We start from the raw sequence: 15652 nt of genomic DNA, 5'->3' as shown, positions 1-15652 counted from the left end.
TTAAAAGAATTAAATTTTTTTTCTTTTATTTTTGACTAGAGGCCCGATGCACAAAATTTGTGCAAGGGCCTTGGCCCCAGCCCCCACCTACTGCCACCACAGCCCCAGCCCACTGCTGCTTTGTCCAGAAGAAAGGATGTGCCAAAACCGGTTTGGCTCAGTGGATAGAGCATGGGCCTGCGGACTCAAGGGTCTCATTCCGGTCAAGAGCATGTACCTTGGTTGGGGGCACATACCCAGTGGGAAGTGTGCAGAAGGCAGCTGACCCGTGTTTCTCTCTCATCATGTTTCTAACTCTCTGTCCCTCTTCCTTCCTCTCTGTAAAAAATCAATAAAACATATATTTTTAAAAAGAAACATTTAAAATTCCTCCATATCTGCCTGGCTGGTGTAACCCCAAGCTGCCACCACTGAAGGGGATTGGGCCCTGGCCAGGCTGAGACCCCAGCCCAGGCTGCCTCCAGGGCCAGGGGATTGCCCCGCGGGGATGGTAGGGCCTGAGACCTCAGCCCAGGCTGCAGCCTCTGGTGGGGTGATCTCGCAGTGGGGGTGCACAGCCATGCAGGCCTGAGATCTCAGCCCATGCTGCCGTGTGGCTTTGGTGCAAGGCCTTGCAGGTCTGAAACCTCAGCCCAGGCTGCCGCCACTGGTTGCTGGTTGGGTGATCGTGCAGTGGGGGTGCTTGGCCCTGCTGGCCTGAGACCTCAGCCCAGGCTGCTGCTGCTGGTCTCTGATCGGGTGATCGAGCAGTGGGGGTGCTGGCCCTACACCCCTGAGACCCCAGCCCAGGCTGGCCGGGATCAGCCAGGATGTGCAGGGCTCTGGCGCCTCCCAGTGGGACACCCTGGGCTGCCGCCACTGGGCAGGGATTGCTGCGTGGGGGGTGGGTGCCTCCAGCTAGACACCCTAGATTGCCCCCACTGGGCGGACTTGGGGACACGGGCAGGTCTAAGAGGACTGGGCGCCGCCATCTTGTGGCGATGGGTGCTGCCATTTTGTCTTGGAATGATGGTTAATTTGCATATTACTCTTTTATTAGATAGGATTTCTATTTTTGCAAAATATACATAACATAAAAGTTACAATTAATTTTTATTTATTGGTTTGAGAGAGAAGAGAGAGGGAGGGAGAGAGGAAACAATGATTTGTTGTACCCCTTATTTATGAAGTCATTGGTTGATTCTTTATGTGCCCTAAGGATTGATCCAGGTCGAACCTACAACCTTGGTGTATCAGGGGCAACACTCTAACCAACTGACCTATCTGGTCAGGGTTTAAACCACTTTTAAGGATATAGTTCACTAAGTGCATTCACATTGTTGTACAACCATCACCACCATCCTCTGCAGAACTTTCTTCACCTTTCTGAACAGAAACTCTGTACCCATTAAACAATAACTCATTTTCCTCTGCCCAGCCCCAGCAACCACCGTTCTATTGTCTGTCTCTATGAACATGACTGCTCTCTGTCCTTTGTATAAGCGGATTCATAAAGTATTTGTCCTTTGTGGCTGGCTTATTTTGCTTAGCATAATGTCTTCAAGATTCAGTCATATTGTAGCATATATAAGAATTTCCTTTCTTTCAGAATTTCCTTCCTGTTCTTTTATTTATTGATTTTAGAGAGAGAAAGGGAGATAGAAATAGGGATCAGTTGCCTCCCCCACCCACCCCCATCGGGAATTGGGTTCATAAAGGGGCATGTGCCTTGACCAGGAATTGAACCTGCCACCTTTCAGTGCACAGGACGAGGCTCCAACCAACTGAACCACACCAGCCAGGGCTAGGATATTCTTCCTTTTTAAGACTGAATAACTAATGCTAGGGTGATATCTGGCATCTAGAAGGGTTCAGGAATCTGGAGAAAAGCTGCAAGTAAATGAATAAAGAGACTAGGAACATAATATAAATTTGTAATCCATGGGGGAGCCAGAGGAAGCTTTGCTATAGTAGCTAAATTCTCTCTATCTCCGGACCCAGAGCTCTTTTTATTCGCACATTTTGCCCTATAGCAAAGTAGATATACATATCAAAGGTTAAGGTTTGGTATACAGTAGGCTTTGTCAGTCTGGAAGAACTGCCGGCTGCTCAGCTGTTTGGCCAGCAGCAGGTAATAACATATAGATTGAAATGCCTTCAGCTGTCTGGCAGCAAGCAATCATTTATGCATCTTTTTCAGGTTTGGGGAAATGCTGGCGTCCGTTCCAGTAGGCAATAATATGTATCTTCAGCCCTTGCTGAAAGCTCAAGGTCCACCAACCTTTTGATGAACTTCTTGCATTTATTAGGACATGCTGGAATTAGCTTCCAGCAAATAACATTCCATTTTATGTCTATATCACACTGTGTTTATCCATTCATCTGTTAGTGCACACTTGCTGCAGATGTGGTAATGTTTCTTAATGAATGTAATCTAAAATTACAAAACAAACAGTGGCTATATGTGAGACATATTGCAGTCAAGTCATTAAAGTTGTTCAAATTGCAGATATTATCAAGCTATTATGCACACTTCCTGTACTATCAAAGGTTAAAACAAAAAGCAAGATCTCCATTTCCACAGAAATTTACAGCAGATAGATTTTCCTGAGTTCAAGCTACAGACCCAGCAGTTTTCTGGACATCAAGTGCAAAAAAATTCTCTATTTAATTTCATCAATTGGATGTGATTAATCTACAATGTAATGATAAAAGGCAAGTATTAAGAGAAGAATATAACAAAGTTCTATAAATGCCCTTCAAGTGTTGAATATGCTCAATTAAAACTATTTGCTCATGGCCCTACCCAGTTTATCTCAGTGGTTAGAGCATCACCCTAAGGACCTAAATGACATCGGTTCGATTCCCAGTCAAGGGCACATACCTTGGTTATAGGTTCAATCACTGGCCTGGGTCAGGACAAATGTGGGAGGCAACCAATCATGTTTCTCTCACATCAGTGTTCCTCTTTCCCTCACCCCTCCTCCTTCCCTTTTATTCTCTAAAAAATAAATAAATAAATAAATAAATAGGGGGGGGAAAAATCAATGGAAAAATATCGTTGGGTGAGGATTAAAAAAAGATCATATGCTCTTGGATATCAGTGTTTGACAGTCCTATCTGTGTGAAGACATTTTTCAAAGATGAAATATGCAAGATCTCATTACAGATCAGCATTAACAGATAAACATTTGCAGTTGGCTTTGATGATAGGGAACACTAACTTTGAATCCCAATTAAGCAGCAGACCTGTATTACCAAAAAAGAAATGTACTCAGTTATATTTTTAATTGTCAATAAAAAATTTGTGATTTGTTTTCTTTAATTTTTATGTGATTACATAATATCCTTGATTTTGCTTCTTGGTATGCAAAGTCTAATATTTTGTATCTAGTCCCTTACAGGATAAGTTTGCCAACACTGGTCTAGAAGAACACTGGACAAGGACATTGGGCTGCCCACTGGATACTCCCAGACATTCAAACAAAAACCTGGATCCACTCCCAAGTTCTATTCCCATCTTCTACTCATTAAAGTGCCTCTAGTTCAATTGTTCAAGCCAAAATTCTAGAAGTCTTCCTTGATATTTTACTTTCCTACAATGTCTCTATTAATCTGTTAGAATGTCCTGTCAGTCCTGTCTCCAAATAAAATAGTTTTAATCCATCTACTTCTCTCCATATCTGCTTTTAACCTCCTCTGCACTACTGAAATAGCTTAATTGGTCTCCCTGCTTCCACTGTTGTCCCCTAATGATTCAATATTCATCTGTAGCCAGAGGAAACTCTTTAAAATGTTACTTTAAACTCTTTCTTTTAAAAATAAATTTTTATTGATTTCAGAGTGCAGAGGGGGAGAGATAGAAACATCAATGACAAAAAAATAATAATTGATCAACTGCCTCCTGCATGCCCCCTACTGGGGATGGAGCCAATAACCCTGGTATGTGCCTTGAATGAACAAACCCAGGACCCTTCAGTCCACAGGCTGATGCTCTATCCACTGAGCAAAACCAGCTAGGGCTACTTTAAAACTCTTTGCCGCCTTTACATTGCATTTAGAAAAAAATACAAATTCCTCGTCCTAAATCTGAAGGGCTTTAGACAATCCAGCCCCAGTCTACTTCTTCAATCAATCTGCGATGGACTTAATAATTGTAACCCCCATCCCAGTTTATATGCTAAATTCCTAACATCCAATGTGACAGAATTAGGAGGTGGTGCCTTTGGGAAGTGATTAGGTCATGGAGGTGGAGCCCTCGTGAACAGGATGGGTGCTCTTATAAAGATACCCCAGATGACTCCCTTTCTCTTTCTGCCGTGTGAGGATACAACAAGAATATGGCAATCCAAAAACCATCAAGCAGGTCCGCACAGCATAGAATCTGCGGGTGCCTGATCCTGGAATTCCCAGCCTCCAGAACTGTGAGATATAAACGTGTTGTTTATAAGCACCGTCTATGTAGTGTTACAGCAGCCCAGACAAAGTCAAAACAGCTCATTCCTCTCCAGGTCCACTGGTTTCCTTGTCAATCATCCAACCCCTTTCTTTCTTGGCCTTTGCATCTGCTAAACACTTTAATGGACATCTTCCTTGCCCAGCTTTGCAGCTCTGGTTTTTTCTTTTCCTTTGGATGCAGATCAATGTGCACAGTACGCCTTCCCTTTCTGATACTTTCCCACCTTACTACCCGGATTATTTCCTTTGCAGCACTGGAATGTGATCTTATGAGGCAAGCAATGTCCGCCATACCTAAAACAGCACCTATATATGAGTAATCGTGGATAGCTGGCAACTATTTACTGTACTGAATAATGAAAGTCCCAAGAGTCTCATGGTATGGGAAAATAAGAGCTAGTGGAGCACATAGCAGAGGCCCTAATGATAAGGGTGATTTTCTAGAGGAAGTGATGTTTAAGCTGATAACTAACAAGAGGAATTAGCCCACTGAGGGCTATTTCGAGGTAGGTAACTATTCTAGGTAGAGATGAGCATGAGGCACAGAGGAAAAGAGCAGAGGCCTGGGGGAGAGTAATGAGGGAGGAGACTATGAAAGAGCAAGAGGAAGCGAATGAAAGGGGAATGAAAGAGGAAGCTGAAGAGTTGGTGTAACAGTACTTACTTGCTTTAGAAAGATCACTCTGGCCATCGTTGTAGAGTGAAAAATAGAGGGAAGACAGACAGAAGACAACGAGTTAGGTTTAGTAGCAGTAGTAAGAATGAAGGAATGCATCAGCTGGAAATATTTGGGAAACAGCACTAGTAGGACAGGTATGGGAGGTGAGACATGTTCTAGGTTTCCGTCTTGGGCATTTAGGTAGGTGGTGGAACTAAACCTGGAAGGAACAGCGAAACAGCTGACTGGAGGTGGGGCCGAGCACTTTAGTCATGCTAAGCTTGAGATGTCTATGAAGTATCTACATAGCTGGTTTAAATATTTGTCTCTTAAAGTATCTACATAGCTGGTTTAAATATTTGTCCAGGGCCCAAGCCCTTGTGATACCTTTTGCATTTATTGTTGAAGGAAAAAAGAAATCTAAGTGGGTTTGGGAGTCAGAAAAACTGGAGATATAAAATTAAGAGTCATCAGTATTTAAAAGGAAAAAAATCACTCAAAGTATATAAAGTTAGAAGAAGGTGAAAGAGCCTTGAAGAACTCTAACACTTATGAAAAAGGTAATAACAATAACATTTAATCCTTATTGAGTGCTGTATGCCTCCTTTCCTTTTAGTTGAAAACATTTTTCTTTATGTAAGTGATTCCTCCCTGAGAGAACTGATCCCAGTAAAGTTGTAACTGACTAATGTTCTTTCATAATAATAGCTAACATTTATTGAGTTTACTGAGTGTAAAGCATTGTCCTAAGCCCGTGGTCGGCAAACTGCGGCTCGCGAGACACATGTGGCTCTTTGGCCCCTTGAGTGTGGCTCTTCCACAAAATACCACGGCCTGGGCGAGTCTATTTTGAAACAGTGGTGTTAGAAGAAGTTTAAGTTTAAAAAATTTGGCTCTCAAAAGAAATTTCAATCGTTGTACTGTTGATATCTGGCTCTGTTGACTAATGAGTTTGCCGACCACTGTCCTAAGCATTTTACATGTATTCTGATACTCTATGAGTATGATTAACTGCAAATGGCAATTCACTTCAAAAAGTAGCCAAGATTCTGGGAGGGGGCCAGCGTTGGACAGTAGGAACATCTCTTCCACTAAAGGAGGAAAGGACAGCCGAAACCGGTTTGGCTCAGTGGGTAGAGCGTCAGTCTGTGGACTAAAAGGTCCCGGGTTCGATTCCGGTCAAGGGCATATACCTTGGTTGCGGGCACATCCCCAGTAGGGGGTGTGCAAGAGGCAGTTGATTGATGATTCTCTTTCATCAGTGTTTCTAACTTTCTATCCCTCTCTCTTCCTCTCTGTGAAAAATCAATAAAATGTATTTTTTTTAAAAAGGAGGAAAGGACAGAGGTAGAAAAGTATGTTTATCTGTTTAAAACAAACACTTTCATCATGGAAACTTTTCTGTACAATACCTAAACTCTTTAAAAAAGATTTTAACGTTGATTTTTAGAAAGAAGCATCGATGTGAGAATGCAACACCAATTGGCTGCCTCTTGCACCGGGGACCAAGCTTGCACCCTGGACTCATGCCATGAGCAGAAGGGAACCGGCAAACCGCCCCCCCTCCCGTGCACAGGGTGACACCCAACAGAGCCACCTGGGCCAAGGTACAATACCTAACAACTTTTGAAATAAAGCTCTGACATGATGTTTATGTTTGTTTGTATTTTGTTAATCCTCACTCAGGATTTTTTCCTCATTGATTTTTAGAGTGGAAGGGAGACACATTGATTGGTTGCTTCCCAGGCCAAGGACTCAAACCCTTTAGTGTGGGGGCCAACACTAACACTGAGGAACACCAGCCACGGCTAACATGGTGCTGTAACTGGCTTATAGAGTAAAAACAAAGTGCTACAGGGATTAAGTAGAGGAAGGAAACAATTCTGCCTTCAGTCAGAGGGCAGAGGTGGAAACTGGGCAAGTTCACATCTTTTTTTTTTTTTTAATCTTCACCTGAGGATATTTTTTCCATTGATTTTTGTTGTTGTTGTTTGAGAGTGGAAAGGGATGGGGGGAGAGTGGGACATCAATTGGTTGCCTCCGGAATGTGCCCAACTGGGGCAGGGGATTGAACCTGCAACTGAGGGACGTGCCCTTGACCAGGAGCCAAACCTGTGACCCTTTGGTCCAAAGACCGCTCTATCAAGCCAAACCAGCCAGGGCAGGTTCACCTATCTTGAACACCTATTAAGTGCCAGGTATATCTGAGGCTTTAAGGACCCCAAAGTGGGCAACATGTGGAGATTGTCTGGGGTGGGTTTGTGCCCCTGTGGTCTGATCAGCAGCTACTCCCTACTCTTCTATCCCATGACTTCCATTGCCCCTTGAGGATTCCATGCCCACTCTGTTACTTTGGGAACACATGATCAAGGTGCTCTGGCCAGAGGTTGGATCTGAGGCTCACAGTTGTCATCTGGGAAATTTAACACTTTGCACTCCGCTGTCCCCTCTCAGGGGACATCGGAATTCTAGCATATCACTCGGATGTCCCCTCTCAGGGGACATTGCAGTTTATTGGTGATTACGGGGAATTGAGTTATTTCAACGCACTCCACCGCAAAGTAGCGTCGAGTAGCTGGTAGCCAATGTCCAGAATGGTTCGGAGTGCAAAGGGTTAATCTTGAGTGACACAAGAAATAATGACTAGTTCATCACCCCAAAACAATGACCTCTTTAAAGAGACTTCCAGGAGTACCTGCTCCCTGGACTTTCAGATCTGACCCAGGTCTTATTCAACCAAATGCTGGTCCTTCATCCCTTCCATTTCAGGAGCCATCCCACATCCTTTCATAGATTCCTGTTTTGATAGTTAAGAGCCAGCTCCCGTTGCATGCAACCTGAGGATCCTGGCCAATGGCTATAGCCACCAACAGGATGTGTGCCAAAAGAATGACAGGTGGGTGAGATTGCAATAGATTGAAGATTGGAGCCTATTCCTTGATGCCTTTCCCAATGTGTTCAGTCCTTAATGGTACCATGGCGTGGCTCTTTTAGAGGCTGATAGATAGCAGCTACAATTTACCTTTTCAGCCAGAAAGTCACATTTTTTAGCCACTTCTGAGGAACATGCTTTAGGGAAGTAAAGTTGTGACTTGAACTCATGTTCACCATTTCTACATTAGTTCAGCCATCCACACCATTGCCATACTAGTCTGGCACATGGAATTCTTTGTGAAACCTCTGCTGACCTATTATAGGTCTTGGCTCAGTTTCCTTTGTGCAACTAAAGGAATTTGTCTGTTCACTATATGGACTTACCACACTACACTGTCATTTGTCTAGCTTCAGTAGTAGCTGTGAACTCCAAAAGAGCAGAGTATAAAAGCAGGGTCTGGCACAGTGCTTTGCACTAAGTGTTTGTAGAGCAAACTAAACATACAAAATATATGAAATTGGAGAACATTAAAAGATCATGTGAATCAAGCCCCTTAAAAAAAAAAAAGGGGGGGGAAGAGGGCCCAGCTGGTGTGGCTCAGGAGGCCAGTTTGATTCCCAGACAGGGGACATGCTTGGGTTGCAGGCTTGATCCCCAGTAGGGGGCATGGAGGAAGCAGCCGATCGTGATTTTCTCTCAACATTGATGTTTTTATTTTCTCTCTCTCTCCTTCCTCTCTGAAATCAATAAGAATATATATTTAAAAAAAAAAAAGCGACGAAGACAGAAAACCAGTTCGGAGATATCACCCAGAAAGAAAAACAACAGTTCAGACTCTGAAAGATAAGGTAGCTTACCAGAGGTTACTCAGTGGCAGGTCTGGGCCTAGAATCTATCCCAGTGAAATCCAGAATAGTTTTCTCTGCACCAGTGTGAGACTATCCTATTCTTTCCCCATCAGCATAACCCAGCTGCAAAACACAGCCAACTCTTGGCAACTCTGTTTTCACATTGTTTCTCCCACATAAATTACTCAGTCCAGTCCACTGTCAGTTCTCAATTCCAGGACAAAGTTTATTTGTCATGTGCAAGTAGGGATGAAAAGGGTGGGGGTGTGGTCCCACTATGCAGTTACTCTCTAGCCTTCAGTATGTGCTGTCTCAGCCGGTCTCTGACCAAAGCCACTTGTTCATAGTGGTGCTACCTTGAGAGCATTTTAGGTCAGTGGCCATCTCCTGAGTTCCCTGGTCACATTCCAATCATTGTGATCAATATATGAGTAATTAATAATGGTCAAAAGTAGACAAGAGGCACAGGCTGTTGAAGGAATACCCTCTATTAAAGAGAGTTCTGGTAATGACACATGGAATGCTCAATTTGTTAAAGTGCTCAACTACAACATAAAAATAAAGGTGTTGGGAAGATATCTACTGGTAAAAAAGCAAGTTATCACCTGAGGGGCTTCTGGAAAGACATAATAAGGAAAGTACATAAAAAAGAACTCTGCTCACATTTCATCAATGATAAGGGAAAGAAAAACTAGAGCTCAGTCCCTGAATCACTAAAACTCAAAATCAAACATATCCCCAGATGGAGACCAGCTCTTTAACATCTCATGGAGACTGAATGAAATATTTATCATTGTCTTTTTTGTTTTAACTCTTCTCTCTTCAATTAAATTTCTAATCTAAAACCTGGTTCCCTGTATAAAAAGGTCTATTATCAGCAAGTGACCAATTTATATATGGCCTATAAACCACTTTTCTATAATGTGATTAGTAAAAACCTGCAGCAAGATGAGAATTCTGAGTCCCAAATCTGCCAGGTTGAGGTCCATACCCAAGAACAAGAGGTCCATAACATATCCTCCTGGCATGATTATAAGACCCATGATTGGGGTGCCACGGTAGTGAGGGTAAGTATCCATCAGCAGCAGTGGCTCTCTTGTCCTAGAAGTTAGTATATGGCCTCACAGTCACTTGTAAGTCCAGTGAGCAGTGGCCCAGCCCTGGCCCTTGCACAGGTCCCTGTGACGAAGGAAACAGGCATGGACTCGGAACCTACGACCGCAGTGGGGACAGGCATGCAAGGCTCCCGCATGGGTCTTCATATGCTCTGTCAAGTGGTGCTTCAGCTTGAAGCGCTTGTTGCAGATCCCACAGCCAAAGGGCCGGAGGCTGAATGTCAGCATAATGTGCCGGTCACGCTTTGGTTTCACTGCAAACCGCTTCCCGCACAAGCAACCAAAACATTTTCCATCTGCAGGGGGTGTCCCCCCTAGTTTCACAGGCCCATGAACAGCCTGCCCCACTCCCCCGGGTCCCCCACCCCCTGACAGGATTTCATTCCCATGAAGATCCACTGGTTTCCAGGATGGACCTCCTCCTCCAGAGGTTGCCCCAACTCCTGAGGGCGACAAGAACCCCAGCTCTCCGCTCCCTTCAGTGACTCCTCTAGGAAACACTGTGGTCTCCTCGCTTACTCCTCCAGACTGTGTTCCACTTCCGGTTATGTCCTCCTTAGGCTCAAAGGGTTCCTGCTTAATGTAGAAGATTTTGGGGGGCGGTGCAGAAGGAAGGGCAGGAGGTTCAAGTGGTGCACTCCCCTCCTCTGGAAGCCTGCGGGGCGTAGCAGATATGGGCAGTGAGTGGGACCCGTGAGAGTGGGGAACCCCTGAGACACTGGCAGGTTGAGGAGTCTGAGAAAGTGCTGCCGACCCCTGGTCTTCATCATCTTCTTCTTCCTCTTCCTCCTCCTCCTCCACTTGAATCTGTAACACCTCCCCCAGTTCACTCCCCTCCCCTCCAGCGGGGTTCTGGGTAGAAGCAGAAGACGGCACCGGAGTCTGGAAAGAGGAAGAGCGAATGCACCAACCTCCTGCTGATGAGGTAGTGGAAAGAAGTGTGTGATAAGGGGTGGCTCCCCGGGCTGCAACTCCACCACCTGAGGTTTCCAATTCTCTAAGAATCTCGGAGCACTGATCCACTACTTGCCACATCTGGAGGCCACTGGCCACGAGGAGGTGGGCAGGGAGAGCATCCAGTGGCAGGCGCAGGCGCCCTGAATAGATGAGCTGGAGCAGCCCCTCGAAGGCATCAGCTTCAATGACGCTGGGCAGGGTGAGACGCGGGGCATCCCCCAGGAGAAGTTTGTCGTGGAAGTAAGGCGAGGCAGCAGCCAGCACTGCTTTGTGAGCCCTCAGCTCCCGGCCCTGCACCAGGAGGGACACGTCGCAGAACTTCCCCTCCAGCCGGTGCCGGTTCAGGGCCTCCAGGAGCATTGAGCTGTGCTGAGGGAACTCGATCTGGATGGTCCGTGGGGCTGGGTTGCGGTTCGGGGACGGGGGGACGGGAGGCAAAGGTGCCGAGGTATCCATGGCCTCCACGGAGAGAGACCCAGAGGACCGACTCCAGGAGATGAGGGCAGGGGTGGACCTCACGCCGGTTGCAGGCTGGGAGGAGAGACGGGGTCACAGCAGCTCTGAATGAGGATTGCGCGTTGCCTCAAACACCACCTGCCTTCCCTACCGCCACCCCTCACACCCGCGGAAACTTTTCAGTCAGGCCGGTCCCGCGCACTCCCCCACCAACAAACCACCAGCCACCACCAACCGGGTCTGAGAAGACGGAGGACCTCCAGCCGGACCCGCCTGGCCGCCGCTCCGCTGCCGCCGCGCTGCCCACAGAGCCGGGCTCCCGGGACGCCGCCTGCACCGCGGTGCAGCCACCGCACCTCAGCCGCCACCGCGCCGTCCCGGCCGGAAGCCGCCGCCTTCCCCGACGCCAAAGCCGGATGCGGTGGGCGGGACTAGACGCAGCCAATCGGAGCCCACGAGCCCCGTGGTGATAGGCTGCGCCGGCGAAAGGGCGGGGCTGGGGCGGTGCGGGCCGCGCGCAGGCGGAGCGGCGACTGGGGAGCCGCCCGGGGTTCAGGTGGCGCCCGCGCCCCGCTGGGTGCTAAGAGGCGAGACCAGGGGGCGCCGGCCGCGTGGGCCAGGCATTGTCCGGTCACCGGAGCCGGCCCCGCCTGCAGGTGGGTGCGCCTTCCTGTGTCCTCCGCTGGGCCTGAGGTAGGTCTGGGGTTGAAACCCAATTCGCTAAGGAACCATGTTCTTTCCTCCCTTCCTCCTGGGGACATTTTAACCAGCAATGAAACCTTATTTCTAGGTAATTACTTTCCCTATTTTTTACTTAATATGTTTTTATTGACTTCCGAAAGTTAGGGAGAGGTAGAAACATCAGTGATGAAAGAGAATCATTGATTGGCTGCGGCCTGCAGGCCACGGAGCCCACATCGCCGCCACAGCCCCAGAATGAAACCGTGACCTCCTGGCTCCTAAGTCTAAGCTCAACTAAGCCAGGCCTGCCAGGCGGTAACTGTTCTCTTTAAGTAGATAGGATGTCTGTAGATAGAGACTTGGCCTCTTACCGGTATTGCTCCTGTTCCTTGGCCTCTTTACTTGGGGTTCAGTGGGGCAGTGGGGAGGGGAGAGCTAGTCTGGGTTTGGCCAGTGCAAAACCCAGTTAAAGAACCGACGGCAAGTCCCAAATGGAGTCTTTTGTGCCAAGCCCAAGTCTCAAACAAAGACTTAATACTTACCCTAATTGCAGCTTCACTTTCTTCCTGGAATGTAACCTTTAACTATTCAGCCTGGGGTTACCTGATAAGACCCCTTCCTGCTGCCGAGGGCTGCCTTGTCTAAAACAATGTGTTCTTAACCACCTTTAAAACCATTTCTTTTCCGCAGCAGTCGGGCTGAGCTTTTTGCTGGATGGATGCTGCCCAATTCAGAATCAGTGAATAAAGCCAATTAGATCTTTACATTTACTCAGTCGAATATTGTGTGATTTTTTAACACCCGGCTCTGAAACAGGAAGCCCGGCTGGCTGGGAGAGGGATACTCCGGGAAGGGGCTGTGTGTTGCACAGGCATAGTTTCTCCTGGGCTGTGGGTCTCCTTTCAAAAAGCAGGTCTAACCACCCTGTTGGTCCTTCTGGAGGGCCCAGCTTAGGAAGTAGCAGAGAAATAAAAGAACAATCTCCGTTTATTAAACATGATTTTTCAGTTTCACCACACACTCCAGAAAAAAAGGAAACGGGGCTGGGAGTGGAGAAAAAGGGGCTGTGGTAGGGTAGAGAAGGCTGGGGGTGGGGGTGGGGGTGGGTAGGGAGGGAAAACGAGAAAACAAAATAAAACTGATAGGGAGACGCATCTCCCTATCCTCAGGGTGGTGGGCGGGGAGGGCAGCATGGGGGAGGGGGCTAGGAAGCTCTGTACACGGGGGTTGCCCCAGCCCCCACACACACACCCCAGATATGTACAGTACAAACCCCAGATAATTACAACAGCCAAATAGGAGAAGGGGGTCCCAGGTAGGGTCTGAGGTTGGGAAAGCAGGGAAAGGGCACAGGGATAAAATTTCACATATTTACACTTTTATATAAGTATAAATTTGGCCCCGGCTGGGTGTATGTGGTTGGGGAGGGACTGAGGGGAACTGTCCATACAAAAGAAAGAAGGGTGGAGTCTGCGAAGTCTCAATACCAAACGCAAGAAGGGATGAGAGGGCAAGGCTGGTAGGGGATAGCAGTCAAGGAAGAGGGGTGTCAGAAGGGGGTCTCCCCTCATGACCTACCCACCCCAAACCCCATCCATCCTACCTCCCCTATCCCGCCAGAGAGCTATGTACAGAGAAACACCGAAAATTGTGGAGCTGGCGGGAGGGAGGGAGGTGGAGGGAGCTTGGGGGGGAGAGGGGAGGGTAGCCCAGCCCTGTCCTACCTCCCCCAGGGGACAGAGTCATGGAAAGAGGCCCCCAACACCCCTCTTCCACACAGGTCCCCCCACCCTGGGGGAGAGAGACATGGCTTTTCCTAGGGTAAGTTCCCCCGTCCCCCTGGGAGCAGAGACCATGGAGAGAGAGGGGAGGGGCAGGGGACTGTGTGTCACGGCAGGGCAGATCAGCCAGTCTGTCCTCCCAACATACACACCCTCCTAAACCCTAACCCCTCACCCTCACCTCAGTTCCACCCACCCAACACACTGGGGGGGGGGGGGGGCATCAGCCCCCTCACCCCGCTCTGGGACCAGCCGAGAGCAGATCAGGTGTGGGAGGAAGGGGAGACAGCTCCCGTTCCCCCCTTGCCGCCCCCACCCTGCCCGGTGGCCCCCGCCCGGCTGGGTCTGAGTGGGAGGGAGTAACTTTGAGTGGAAGGATGAGAAGGAGTTGTGCGTGCTGAGCCCCCCCAGACGCTCCTGAGAAATCAAGGGGTAGTAGGGCCCCCTCACCCGGGGTCCTCTCCCCATAACAAGGGGGACAGGGGAGGCCAAAGTGGGGCAATGGAGGGGAGTTAGATTGTCAGCTTTGTTACTGCTAAAAAATCACCCTGAAGTTGAAAGTTTGGAGGTGCCACACCCCCAGGGTGGGGGCGAGGGCCTGTCCCCCAGCGCTCAGGGGAACGATGAGGCAGAGGGTGGGGATAGCACCCCGGAGTGAAGGGGTCCGCGTGGGCCAGGTGGTGTCCTTGGGCAAGGGTCCGCGGGGGTCACAGGGGGCAGCACCCCAACAGGAAGAAAAGGGGCAGCCGCGGTCCCGCTCTCCCTCCCGGGAACGGTGCGGTGGGTGGGGGCCGCTGCCCCAGGAAGCGTTCAGGGAGGCAGTCCCGCTGTCCTTCGGCGGCGTCCGGGGTGGTGATGGGCAAGGAGGTCTGTGATGCGGGGGCTAGTGGTCTGCGGTGTTGCGGAACTCGCCGTTCTCCGTGATCTGCAGCCGGGGTGGGGGGGGCGGGACTGGGGGGGCCAGGCCGTTCCAGGGTGGGGCCAGCGTCACACGCGGGTTTGTTGGACCCAAGGGGGGAAGCTGCCTCTCCTGCAAGACACCAAAGAGGAGAGCGCGGACTTATTGAGACGCATCGCAGTGGCCTGGGTGCCAGCCCCTCGCCCGGCCGCCCCGAAGCCAGCCCAGGCACCCCGTCCTCTCCCCCGGGACCCGCGCCCGCTCCTGCTGCCTTCGTTCCTCACCTTCAGGAGAAGTTACTTCTTCTGGGATCAGGGAGAAGGAATCTTACCCCGACTCCTAACAGGGCCTTCACCCAGGAGTCCCGGCGGGACGCCAACTCAAAGGCACGTTCCGCCCACGCCCACCCGGTCCCTCCGCCCAGCCCACCCCAGCCAAGGTAGGACTGTGTGGAAGGAACAGGGGAGGCAGTACAGCAAAACCTCATTAATCCAAACCCCCACGGGTTGGAACTTTTTCATAATTTGAATAAAAACGGGGCTTGAGTTTTCCTTTATCCGTGAAGAAAGGGTGTGCTAAGCAAATTAGCAGTGGCAACGTGTCTGTGGGAGGAATATTTAACCTATTCCAGAAAGCAGACTGTTCAGTCCTATCTATTCATTAACGCATGCTCCCTGAGGGCGCGAGGAGAAAAGCCTATTCATTGAAGTTTACTTACTGTATATATTTGAAGACATGCATTTCATTAAATAGACACTGTCATTCAGTTTTGTCACTTATTCAGAGTAGCCATCTTCTCAAATATAACATTCCAAATTAGAGAGGTTTAACTGTACTGGGGGGAAAGGAAGGGGATTCAGGGAAGTGACGTGGGAGGGCTGCCTCTCTCTCTCTCTAACCACAACAGCCTGGGAGCCCTGCAGACACCGCAGGCCCCAACCTCTGC

The 15652-nt window shown here is 48.8% G+C and overlaps 2 protein-coding genes across 15 annotated transcripts in view; both read right to left on the bottom strand.

Moving 5' to 3' along the window:
* Window positions 1-9019: 9019 nt before the first annotated feature.
* ZBTB9 (zinc finger and BTB domain containing 9) lies at window positions 9020-11719 on the bottom strand. The gene is made up of 2 exons (XM_084891182.1): window positions 11582-11719; window positions 9020-11421 (listed from the first exon to the last, which is right to left on the bottom strand). The coding sequence occupies exon 2, from the start codon at window positions 11344-11346 to the stop codon at window positions 9946-9948; it is 1401 nt and encodes a 466-aa protein (XP_084747308.1). The 5' UTR covers window positions 11347-11421; window positions 11582-11719; the 3' UTR covers window positions 9020-9945.
* A 1277-nt stretch (window positions 11720-12996) lies between these two features.
* The window catches only part of SYNGAP1 (synaptic Ras GTPase activating protein 1), a 32789-nt gene continuing 30133 nt past the window's right edge, over window positions 12997-15652 (bottom strand). For 4 of the 14 annotated variants that reach the window (XR_014795642.1, XR_014795644.1, XR_014795645.1 and 1 more), the window contains 2 exons: window positions 15425-15541; window positions 14706-14838 (listed from right to left, as the gene is read on the bottom strand). Coding sequence is in view for 6 of the 14 variants with exons in the window: in XM_084891022.1 (XP_084747148.1) it covers window positions 14692-14839 (148 nt within the window). In the remaining 8 variants the exon portion in view is untranslated. Of the gene's footprint in view, window positions 14840-15424; window positions 15542-15652 lie in introns of all 14 variants that reach the window. The other 10 variants (XM_084891023.1, XM_084891020.1, XM_084891017.1 and 7 more) reach the window with 3 other exon arrangements.

This window comes from Pipistrellus hanaki (assembly GCF_964339955.1).
Source record: "Pipistrellus hanaki genome assembly, chromosome: 7".
Classification (NCBI taxonomy): Eukaryota; Metazoa; Chordata; class Mammalia; order Chiroptera; family Vespertilionidae; genus Pipistrellus; species Pipistrellus hanaki.
This window is presented reverse-complemented; position numbering and strand designations above follow the sequence as displayed.

Bases quoted from the DNA above. Each gene is read 5' to 3' on its own strand.
- ZBTB9 (XM_084891182.1), bottom strand. From the start codon at position 11,346: ATGGATACCTCGGCACCTTTGCCTCCCGTCCCCCCGTCCCCGAACCGC.